We start from the raw sequence: 12,426 nt of genomic DNA on the forward strand, positions 1-12,426 counted from the left end.
TAACAGAATGCAATCTGGATGAATTAGCAACAACACTTCCTTCTTGATAACCAGGGGCACATCAAGGCTGTGTGCTCAGTCTCCTACTCTATTTACTCTATACCCATAACTGTCGCCATACATAGTTCCAACCACATCTTTAAATTCACCAGCGACCACTGTTATTGGATGATTTATGGATAATGCCGAGTCAGAACAAAGGAGGGAAATTGGTCTCCTGAATAGTGCCAGACCAACAACCTTACTCTCAATGCCAGTAAAACCAAGGAGTGAATGTTGACTTTAGAAGATGAAGGCCGGGGATCCACCAACCCATCTTCATCTTCGGTTTGGTAGTGGAGAGAGTCAACAACTTCAAGTTCCTGGGCATGGATATCTTTGAATATCTCTCCTAGATCCTGCACATTGATGCAATCATAAAGAAAACCCATTCACACCTCTACTTCCTTAGAAGATTGATGAGATTTAGTATGTTGACAAATACTCTCTTGAACTTCTACAGCAGGTTCGTGACTGGTTGCATCACGACCTGGTTCGGCACCTGAACACCCAGGGATAAAGGAGATTACGAAAAGTGGTGGATGGTGCGTGGTCCGTCATGGGTAGTGATGTCTCCACCATCGAAGGGATCTATAGAAGGTGCTGCCTCAAAAATCACCAAGAACATCAGATAAGTCTGAAGAAGGGTCTCGACCCGAAACGTCACCCATTCCTTCTTTCCAGAGATGCTGCCTGTCCTGCTGAGTTACTCCAGCATTTTTTGTCCACCTTCGATTTAAACCTGCATCTGCAGTTCTTTCCTACCCACATTACCCCAGCTGCGCTCTTATTTCACTCCTGCCATCGGGAGTAAGGTAGAGATATTTGCAAACTGTAACGTCCAGGTTCAAGAACAGCTTCTTCTCAACACTCATCAGGCTATTGAACACTATGATCTATTGAGTATAATGTTACAAACCTGTTGTGCTGCTGCAAGTAAGAATATCATTGTGGGACTCCAATGGGAAGGAGACCGTACCACCCTGTGATGGCCCCATCTCCCGTCTCCATGGTCCCCCTCCTCTTTCTTGGACTCCCTCGGATGGCGTTCAACCTTCTTTACACCTTTTCATTTCTAACAGAGTGACATCAACCATCTCAACTTTTCCATTCCACTTACCTACTCTAAGCTCACCCCCTCTGAACGTACAGCCCTCCAATCACTCTGTAGCAACCCTGACATTATCATCAACCCGCCGACAAGGGAGGTGCCTTGGCAAACTGACCTCCACTGCACTGCCAGGCGCCATCACTCGGACATTTCTTCCTACTTACCCCTGCACCTTGACCCCACAAATGAGCACCACACCATCATTTCACAGACCATCTCTGATTTTATCACTTCTGGCTATCTGCCCTCCACAGCCTCCAACCTTATTGTTCCCCAGCCCTGCACAGCCTGGTTTTACCTTTTCCCCACAATCCATGTTCATGTTGTTACTTGCGAGCGGAGCATCAAGGCACATTCCTTGTATGTGTACATACTTGGCCAATAAACTTATTCATTCATTCATTCACAAGAAAGAAGAACAGGTAAGGATGAGAAATTTCCTTCAGATTTTTCATAAACGTAATAGAATTATAGATAAAAAAGACATAAAGTGCAGGAGTTATTGTAGAAAGGTCCTGAGCCAAAAGGTCACCTATCTACATTCTCCAGAGATGCTGCCTAACCTGCTGAGATACTCCAGCACTTTATGCTTTTTTTTTTGTAAACCTGCATTTGCAATTCCTTGTTTCTTAATTATAGATAATGTATTTAACTGAATTTAAATTACCATCTTTGTTGTTGGGATTTCCTTAGATTGTTTGTTAGTCTTTAGATTATGAGTTCAGTAATTTAAACAATGCACTACCATTCTTTGCAATGCTCAGAATTCTGTGCTCACAGCTCAATATAGTTTGAAACATGCATAATTTTCTCACACTGATTTCTGCTGATGTGATGCGTCTGCTTGTGGGTCGTTGCTTGACTGTTGCAGCTCGAGAGTCTGCCGCCACGTTCTCTGGCCTAACTGAACGATCAGCTGCTGCGAGGATCTCGTCCAATTTTTCTGCAACAGAATTAAAATATTTCATCCAAATGGGCAAAATGTTATATCATTGTTATTATATATGAAATACAGGATATTGCTCAGGCTGAGTGATTAAAAACAACATAATTGTGCGATTAAAAATTAATCGTAAGTTATTAAAAAATTTATTCACCATACTGAATAAAATGGCAATCTTCCAATATAATGTCCCAATATAAATTACTTTGCCTTTAACATTTTAAATTTAATTTAAAACACACTTTGTTCCAATTGCTCTGTGGACTTGTTCCTCCCTATCTATGCTCTCTCCAGCTTCAATTCTGGCCTTTTATTTCGTATTCTTGTTCTATGCCTGTATGAAACTTTGCAAGTCTTCAAGGTACAACAGAAGTCTTTATTACAGTAACTCAATGCTGGCAGCAAGACAACTAAAATGGCTGCAACCCCACAATCTGGCTGCACACTCCACACTGTGTACAGCCAAGATAACTATACAAAACATCTCCCTTTGTTCTGTGCAGCGCCACCTGCTGCACGGGAGGAGCAACGGGTCCTCCCACCCCACACAGTACACCAAACATCACATTTTACATATCCCTGATTTGCTTAGGTGACTGAATGGCTAATTATTAAATAAATTGGAGGCACAAGAAACCACAGACGCTGGAATCTTGAGAAAAAAATTGCATGCGAGAAGAACTCAATGGAGTTCTCCAAAGAGAAGGGATAGATGGCATTTGGGGTTGGGACCCTTCATCAAACTGATGGAGTGAGAGAGGGAAAACTGGAAAAAAGAGGTAGGGATAAGGCAAAATCTGGTGGGTCGGTGAGCGGACAAATGGATGGAGAAAATGATTAAGGCTAGAGATGAAAAGGAGGTAAAAGAATGTGAGATAAGGAAAGCAGACTAGTGTAAAAGACACAGGTTTGTAGGTTAATTGGCTGGGCAAATGTAAAAATTGTCCCTAGTGGGTGTAGGATAGCGTTAGTGTGCGGGGATCGCTGGGCAGCGCGGACCCAGTGGGCCGAAGGGCCTGTTTCTGCGCTGTATCTCTAAATCTAAAAAAAAATCCAAATGTAAAGCCAGCAGGAGACATAAAGGGAGAAGGGGGCAGAGGTGAGGCAAGAGAGGGGGGGATAAAAAGTAAATATGGTGCAAGGGGATGGAAGATGAGCATTTGGAGGAGAAAGGAGCAGAGTGACCAGATAGTGAGAGAAATCTGTGAGCAGATGGGGCCAGAGGAGAGGGGGAGTGTTGTAATGTGGAACTGAATGGCTTGTTAAATTACAATGTTTCAATTGAGAACACTGAAAAATAAAAAATTACAGACTATGTAACAACAGATCATCAGGTTTAGTTTCGTTAGGGCAACTTAAAGAAATTAAAAGGTTAATATGGGGGAGATTCTAATGCTTCGTTTAACTAATTTTCTCAGGGAGCAGTTTACGATGTAGATGGCACCTATTTGAGGGTCAAGACTTGCAGCATAAAGCTGTTTGATGGAGTAGTGTTATATTTATTTTAAATAAAATGTTTTTATGAACCTCATCAGGCACAATCATGTAATATATTGAAAAAGTCAAAATTCAGTGCAAAATTTGTCTCCAGCATGATATTGAATCTGATAAATGACATTCCTTACTTGTTCACAAAAGAACAAGTTTTGTTAACCCTGTTATCCCTGAACTATGCTCTTAAATGTCAGCAAGCAACCTGTATATTTAGCGAGGCTGCTCTATAACATTGCAGCCGCAGTGCTTACTCTGCACATTGCTGAAGTCTGGCCCCTTCCTTACATTTCAATGATTTTCTTGGACTTCAAGCTGACTTCCAAAAATGATTTCTATAGACCTAACTCCTCCTTACTGGATGTTATGGTGATTGATCACAGGCAATAGACATCACAGGTGACCATGTGAGAGAATGCCGAGAATGGTTGATCACCCAAGATCATATACCTGTACACTCAGAGTTACATAAGTTCATAGCTAGCAGCCTCTGGGAGCAACTTCTGCACAGACTGAACTTCACCAAGCCAGACTTCTCTGTTGCCTCTTTGCTCTCCCAAATACAGACTGCCTGATTGCATTCCATATGGAGGCTACAGTTACCATCATTTCTCAGGCTGTTGCCACTGATCTTTACAATAGTCTGTGGTTCACTTATATATTTGGGATGTCACCCAAGCTCCTTATTCATGGAGAGAAGCCTTGATTTTAGGGCAAGGGATTTGCTAGTTCACAGGCTTTACCTCTACGTACATATTCCCATACCGCAGACATGTGAGTTATGATGTCTAAGGCCATTGAGTTGTGATATCTTAGATCATGTATAAATTACCAAAGAGACGATATTGGTAGTTTTAAATGCATTAAGGTGGATACATCCCCAGGGATGAGTCCCCAAGTGCACCATTGTGTCTTGTGGGAAGCTAAGGAAGAAATTATGGAGGTACTAATAGAGGTATATCCATCATGTTTAGTCACAGATGAAGCTCGGCAAGACAGGAGGGTGGGGAAATGTTTACCATTATTTAAGAAGGGCAGCAAGAAAAAGTCGAGGAACTGGTGGGATAGTTGTTGAAGGAGATTCTAAGGGACAGATCCACCAGCATTTATTTAGTTTAATTTAGACATACAGCCATGTCCTTCGGCCCACCGGATCCAAAGTGACCAGTGATCCCCACACATTAACACTATCCTATATGCATTAGGGTCAATTTTACATTTATACTGAGCCAATTAACCTACAAACCTGTACTTCTTTGGAGTGTGTGAGGAAAACAGAAGATCACGCGGAGAATGTACAAACTCCATACAGACAAACACCTGTAGTCAGTATCGAACCCGGGTCTCTGGTGAGGCAGTAGCTCAACCGCTACACCACCGTGCCGCCTTAAGTTGGATAAATAAGGACTGCTTAGGAATAGTCATCATAGGTTTGTGCATGGAATATCATGCCTCACAAAACTGACACAGTATTTTGAAGAGGTCACCAAGAGGATTGATGAAGGCACGGCAGTGGATGTTTTCTATATGGATTTTAATAAGGCTTTTGTCAATGTCCTGCATGGTAGGCCGCTTTGGAAAGTTAGATCACACAGAATCCAAGCTAGCTAGGCCAGCCATATGGATTCAAAATTGGCTTGAAGGAAGGAGTTAAAGGGTAGTTGTGGAAGGTTGACACAAATGCTGGAGTAACTAAGCGGGTCAGGCAACATCTCTGGAGAAAAGGATTGGTGACGTTTCGGATCGAGACCCTTCATCAGACCTGATTCTGCTGAAGGGTCTCGACCCAAAACGTCACCTATTCCCTTTCTCCCGAGATGCTGCCTGACCCGCTGAGTTACTCCTACATTTTGTGACTATCTTTGGTGTAAACTAGCATCTGCAGTTCCTTCTTACAAAGTGGTGGAGGGTTGTTGTTTTGATTGAAGGCCTGTGACCAATGGGTCAGTGCTGTGGCCATTGTTATTTATTATCCATGTTAACAATTTAGTAGTCAATGTTGTTATGTAGCTTTTCACCAGAAGGTGGCTTCTGACCTTTGTCAGTTCTTGCTATGAACCTTTATTGTCAGAGGGCAGTGTTATACAATATCTTGCAAATGTTGCAAGAACTATCCTCTCACCATGAGTTTAAGAACTATCCTCTCATGTGCCCCAGTGGAAGGGTAAATGATGGCTTAGAGCTTGGCTTCTGAGCATGCAGACATATAAATGTTCTCAGGGCATTGTTGGGTAAGCTTAGTTCAGGTGTGTGGTTGCTATTGGCTGAATAATAAGATTAGCCCAACTTCTATGGGAAATTTGTTGCAGGTGAGATGCAACATTGAAGCATGACATTTTGAGAAAGTGTTGGGGAAACGATGTAGCCTTGGGTGCCACCATTCTTCTTTGGGAAGGGTTTTGTTGTAGACCTATTGGTTAATATCACACTCATGTGGAGCAAGCATAAGGTGGAGACATTTTTTTGTGGGCCATTTAATCTGAGAAGAGGTTTCCCCAGTCTTTCTCGATTGGTGGGAGTAAAAGGTTTTGGTAACGTTGATCATGGACATGCATGGTGTCTGGTGCCGTCTTTTGGAGTTATCACATGAGTAAGATCACGTCCACTGTCCATAGGTGTGGAGGTAATAGAAATAATATCGGAGACAGGGTGCAGATCAAAGTAGTCAAGATGATATTTACTTCAAAAAACAGAATTAGAGATGGAAAGAAAAAAGGAAACATGTGATAGATACAATCACATCTTTGGAGAGAGCGAGGGAGAGACGAAATGGAGAGGTTATTTGACATTATTAAAGTCCATATTTAGTTCTGAAAGCTACAACATACACAAATAGAAGAGGAGGTACTGTTCCTTCAGTTTACATTGGCCATTAAAGAAGCAATGTGGGAAGTTGAAGACAGAGAGGTCAATAAGAATTAAAATGAAAGGAAGTAAACTTTCCTCGAAGTGTTCTATCCAACTGAATGCTAGTTCTGCAATGTTACCCAATCTGCTTTTATTTTCTCCAAAGTTACTTTATATTTAAAATGTTCCAGTCCTGATAGCATTTTGTGTCTACCCAAGATCCTCATCAATTTCCTCTGCACCATCTTGCAGGCTTCTTCTTCTTGCGTTTGAGGCAGCAGAAATTATGTAATGCCCTCCAGGCGCTGTAGCCAGTGCAATGTGCTGTTGTCAAGGGCCGTGAGGTCTACCCCTCCACCAGGGAGACGGAGGACAGTGGTGTCGAAAATGACGTGCTGCGCTGTTTGCTGGTCTGCTCAACACACGCAGGCTACTGATGGACGATGCATGTTGGCGTTGAACCAGCCAACCCCTGTGCAGAGCTGGTTCAGGGCGACCCACTCTTTGCGGGGCGTGTCCGAGCCGGGTGGGGCTGTGGTGTTCGATGCGACATTGAATTGAGGTGGTTGCGATGTCTGTTCCCAGCTAGTTCTCCATGCTCCTAGTATGTTGAAACCGGAGCCACAGAGGGTCGCTGCATGACGGGAGAAAGGGCGACGAGATGGCAGGCGTTGAGGTCCCAGTTGCTGTGAATCCGGGGCGAGGTGGTGCAAAGGATGTTTGGCGTCCGATGGGGCCTTGCCCACCAGCCTATGAGTGAAGAACTCTCTGCGAAGCTTGGCGGGTGCGATACCTGCGAGCACCGGCAGGAGATCCATGGGAGATGGGCGTAGGCAGCCAGTGATGATCCGCATGGTGTTGTTGAGGGTGGCGTCTAGCTTGCTGGTATGAGCGCTGCGGCACCATGCTGGGGCGGCGTACTCAGCGGCGCTGTACACGAGTGCAAGAGCACTGGTTCGAAGAGTAGATGTCCTAGCGCCCCATGACGATCCGGCCAAGCAACGCAGGAGGTTGTTCCGTGCCAAGACGTTAGCACGGAGAGCTTCAAGGTGTTGCTTGTAGGTCAGCTGCCGATCTAGTTTCACCCCGAGGTATGTAGGAAATGGGTTGTAGGGTAGGGGTGACCCATTGAGGGTGACGGTTAGCTGGCGTTGAGCTTCCTTATTGTTCAGGTGAATGGCCGTTGTGGTGGTTTTTGCCATACTCAGTTTTAGTCTCCAGGTCTTAAGGTAGCCCGCGACAAGTTCCATATCCGCTGAGAGCACATCCTCAACATTTGACCAGCTCTTGTCCGACTGCAGTAGGGCCAAGTCACCTGGCGCGAGGTCGTGCGTGGCAGATCGCTGAAGGGCGCAGAACAGCTTGCAGTCCAAATGCAACCTCAGTCGCTGTAGCTTGGTGCCAACCCGGAGCATGCGCCCTTCTTAGGACGGGCACCTACGGATGCCGAACCCGATGGCATCACCCTGCTGCAGTTGAATGCGGAAGGCCTCACCAAGGCAAAGACCACCATCATTGAACATCTGCTACAGACCCACAAAGTCATTACAATCCTGCTCCAAGAGACCCACAAAAGTGACAGCTCCCACCTGAAGGTCCCTGGTTATACCCTGGCCGCCTACACCGAGAGCCACACCCACGGGATTGCCACTTTTGTAAGGAACACAGCAAAATGGAAAGCGATTGCAACGTCCCCTCCTGACTCCGACGTGGAATGGGCGGTAACGCGAGTCGAAGGTGTCACTGTCATCAATGTATACAAGCCACCTTCTACCAGGCTTCACAAAGACTCCTTCCCCGCCTTTGGTTGGCCCTGCATGTACGCTGGAGACTTTAATTGCCACAGCACCACCTGGGGCTACCGTTCAACTAACCCAGATGGCGCTGCACTAGAAGACTGGGCCTCAGCCACTGGCGTTCAACTCCTGTACGACCCAAAACAACCTGACAGCTTCCGCTCTGGCAGGTGGAACACCACTACCAACCCTGACTTGGGTTTTGCAAACCTGAATAGACCATCCCCACACCGGATCACCCTGGATCACTTCCCGAAATCACAACATCATCTATCTCTGATTATCCCGGACAACCCCATCGAGCCGGTCCCAATCAAACCTGCGAAGAGGTGGAATTTCCGCAAGGCCAGGTGGGACCAGTTGACAAGTGTGGTGGACCTCTGGATCGACAGCCTTCCCACCCCCACCCCAACCAAGCTGGACCATGCCTACTCAGCCGTCTGCAAACTCCTCATCCCCACCCCCACCCCAACCAAGCTGGGCCATGCCTACTCCGCCCTCTCCAAACTCCTCATCCCCACCCCCACCCCCACCAACCCGGACAATGCCTACTCAGCCCTCTGCAAACTCTTCATCAGGGCAGCAAAGAGTTCCATTCCTCGCGGCTATCATCGCCGGTACATCCCCACATGGGACGAAGAGTGTGACGCATGGTACCACGCATTCCTGTACGCTGAACCTGGCGAAGAGGCTGCCTCCAAGGCTGTGGAACTGACAAACTGCCTTGACAAGAAGCGCAGAGAGCGGTGGGAAGAGACAGCCCAAGGAATCGGCTTCACACACTCCAGTAGGGTGGCGTGGAAGACCTTCAATCACCTCACCGGTCGAAGTACCCGCCCAAAGCATTGCCCTGTCACGGCCAAGACCATCGCCCACCAGTTCCTGGCCAATGGCCACTCCAAAGACACTCCAAGAACCATACTCATTCTGTCAAACAGGAATCCACTAATCTTTGGAAAGCTCCAGGTGCTGATGGGCACCTGTCAGCACCCTTTTCCTCTGCAGAACTTTCTTCTGTCATCTCTCAACTGAAATGTGGAAAAGCCCAGGGTCCTGATAACATCCCCCCAGAATTCCTGAAACACTGCGGTCCTAAATGCCTGGCCTTGCTCCGTGAGTTTTACTCCTCTTGCCTCATTGGTCAGTCCATTCCGAAGATCTGGCGGGAAGCCACCGTCATTGCGCTACCAAAACTAAACAAGCCTGCGGACGACCCAAGGAACTATCGGCCCGTCTCACTCCTCTGTGTCCCGTACAAGCTCCTCGAACGGCTTCTCCTGGCCCGGTTCGATCCAATCGTTGACCCTCAACTACCCGCTGAACAAGCCGGATTTCGACGTGGACGCTGCACCACCCACCAAATAGTCAAGCTGACCAATGACATCGAAGACAGTTTCGAACAGGGTCACAAGGCGGGCATCATACTGGTGGACCTCACCGCTGCTTATGATACTGTCTGGCACCACGGTTTGATCTTGAAGTTCCTCCGAACCATCCCTGACCGTCATTTAGTGCGGTTCCTTGCCAACATCCTTGCCAACCACAGTTTTGTACTCAAGACCAGCGACGGACAATCTAGCCGACTGCGACGCCTAAGAAACGGAGTCCCCCAAGGCTCGGTACTGGCCCCCATGCTCTTCAATCTCTATATCTTGCAGGCAATTGTATCTTTCCTCTTGTATGGGGAGTTCTGCATGCTGTGCACAGTACTTGAGCTGCAGTGAAAATATCTTGCATACACTTCTTTTGTAACTCTCTGCACTTAGTTTCTATGACTTATGTTAAATGAGAAGGATGAAAGTGTTTGCCTTTTTGGAGTACTGAACAAGGGAAGACTGTTTTAACTCATTACATTCTCGTTGCACGCATTCCATGACCACTTTTTTCCAATCCTGGACTCAACCCACCAAGTGAAACTTCATCCATGATTCATATACATCCCATCTTTAATGAACTCACCCTAGCTATTCAACCTCTTTCCAGAGTTCCTGTAAACTCTCCACTATTAAGGGTCTACTTAACAATTTAATCTCCTTTAAACACTCCCCCCCTCCCCCTCCCCCTTCCTCCCATGTACATTCTACCATGTCCTGGATTCTAACCATCTATTTAAACTTCTTAAGAATAGCTGATTACGTCTTGAACATCACAGTAAAACATGTTTATAATTTTCATTTAAAATACTTCACTGGTAATTTTTTCTTCCCTCTCCGCATTCATATAGTTGTGGCAGGGTGATTATTGTTCTCTTAAAACTGCAAATTTACCATTCATTGAAGCATGGTGGCTTAAGACAGTATCGACACAAAAAACCCATGAGAAATAAAATGGCATTGTCAGGTTTTAAGAGAACGACTTACCTGTTTTCCTTCTGCGTACAGAGGCTTGGAAAGAAAAGAATTGACGTGTTAGGCTGGAATGGAGAAATGAATGACAACAAATACAAGTCTGAATTCTGAGGAAAGGGTTAGTAGTCCATTCCAGAACACAGAACTCTCAGTTAAAGAGACAAACAGAGGCTGGACAGAAAACGGTGTTAAAAGGGCTAGAAACAACAGGAGATCTTGGAATGTGGTGCTTACTGCCTCATGGTGCATCATGTCATATTGGTGAAGTGAAACACCAAAGAATTTCTTGGTGTCCCTCAGAGACAAAATCTGGTTCAAAACTATTAACTTCACAGAATTTGAATCCGATGTCTGTCGTGTTTCATGGAAAAGGAAATGACAGGAAATGTAAATTTAAAAAAAAGATCCTCTATAGGATAATGTCAGTGACACACAGACTGCATAATTGACATCTGTTTGATCATAGTTTAAAAAAAGGCATGTTATCATATCTGCACTTCAACTCATCTATTTCGAGGAGGTGCTGGCGGAATACATTGGAGAATAATATAATCAAAGTAAAACTTTCTTTCATCTCACTCTCTTAATTAGTTTGCTGCAACATTTGCTTTGACTTGGTTGAGTTAAACTTGCAATCATCCCACCACAACTTTCTTGTAGTCCATAAGACCATACGACATAGGAGCAGAATTAGGCCATTCAGCCCCTCCTCAAAAAAATCCAATAGATTTGTCAGGCAAGATTTCCCCTAAACAAAACCATGCTGACTTCGGCCTATTTTTTATCAGATAATTCCAAGTATCCCAAAACCTCATCCTTAATAATGTAAAATTTTATCAACCACAGAAATCAGACTAACTGAAAGAGAAATAATTTATTTCTCTTGCCTTGCTTCCTTCTTAAACAGTGGAGTTACATTTAAAAATGTCCTGTCCTCTGGAACCTTTCCTGACTTCAGTGATTCTTGAACGATCGCTACTTAATGCCTCCATCTTCTCTACAGCTACCTCTTGCCGAACCCTGGGGTGTAGTCCATTTGGTGCAAGTGACTTTTCCACCTTCAGACCTTTCAGCTTCCCTCGCGCTTTCTCCTCAGTAATAGCGACTGCACTCACATCTGCCCCCTGATTCTGGTGAATTTTTGGCGCATCGTTGGTGCCTTCCACTGTGAAGATTGACGCAAAAAACATGTTCACTTTTTCTGCCATTTCTTTCTTCCCCATTACTACTTCTCCAGCATCACTTTCCAGCAGTCCAATGTCCACTCTTGCCTCTCTTTTTTACTTTTTATATATCTGAAATACTTTTGGCATCCTCTTTTATATTATTGGCTAGCCTAACTTCGTATTTCATCTTTTCTCACCTTATTGCCTTTTTTCGTTGCCCTCTGTTGGTTATGAAAAGCTTCCCAAAAATAACAAACTGGAAATAATTAATGTCTCTGACACCCTGACAGCAAACTAGGTAAGATCAGCCACCCTTTAAATAATGCCAGAGAAGTGTTTAGTACAATGGTTGAGATATTCTTCTGAGTGTAAGGCTTCAATTGATTATCATAAAATACAATGTACAATACCATGTCAGAGACATTAATTATTTCCAGTTAGTTATTTTAAAAAAAACGTTTCTTCATGGGGCACCCCACATCATGATTATTTTAGGACACGCTAAGATGCCCTGCCAGAATCTAACTTAATCACTGCAGATTATCAGTAGTTTCCATGCATGAATCGTATCATATGCTTGAGGATCCAGAACAGATATTTGGAGTGTGTTTCCTCTACAATTTAGATTTTAATTAAAATTTAGTCATGTGATGCATATCAATGCAGAACCACAAATGTGTCAGGC

General features: G+C 44.8%; 1 protein-coding gene across 8 annotated transcripts in view; it reads right to left on the reverse strand.

Annotated features, from left to right (window-relative positions):
- Positions 1–12,426, reverse strand: part of shank3a (SH3 and multiple ankyrin repeat domains 3a) — a 557,029-nt gene that overhangs the window by 42,825 nt on the left and 501,778 nt on the right. For 6 of the 8 annotated variants that reach the window (XM_078419606.1, XM_078419607.1, XM_078419604.1 and 3 more), the window contains exons 19-20: positions 10,588–10,611; positions 1,966–2,093 (exon numbers count right to left, since the gene is read on the reverse strand). In XM_078419606.1, the coding sequence (XP_078275732.1) occupies positions 1,966–2,093; positions 10,588–10,611 (152 nt within the window). The remainder of the gene's footprint in view (positions 1–1,965; positions 2,094–10,587; positions 10,612–12,426) is intronic. The other 2 variants (XM_078419609.1, XM_078419608.1) reach the window with 1 other exon arrangement.

This window comes from Rhinoraja longicauda, chromosome 23 (genome assembly GCF_053455715.1).
Source record: "Rhinoraja longicauda isolate Sanriku21f chromosome 23, sRhiLon1.1, whole genome shotgun sequence".
In the NCBI taxonomy this organism is placed as follows: Eukaryota; Metazoa; Chordata; class Chondrichthyes; order Rajiformes; family Arhynchobatidae; genus Rhinoraja; species Rhinoraja longicauda.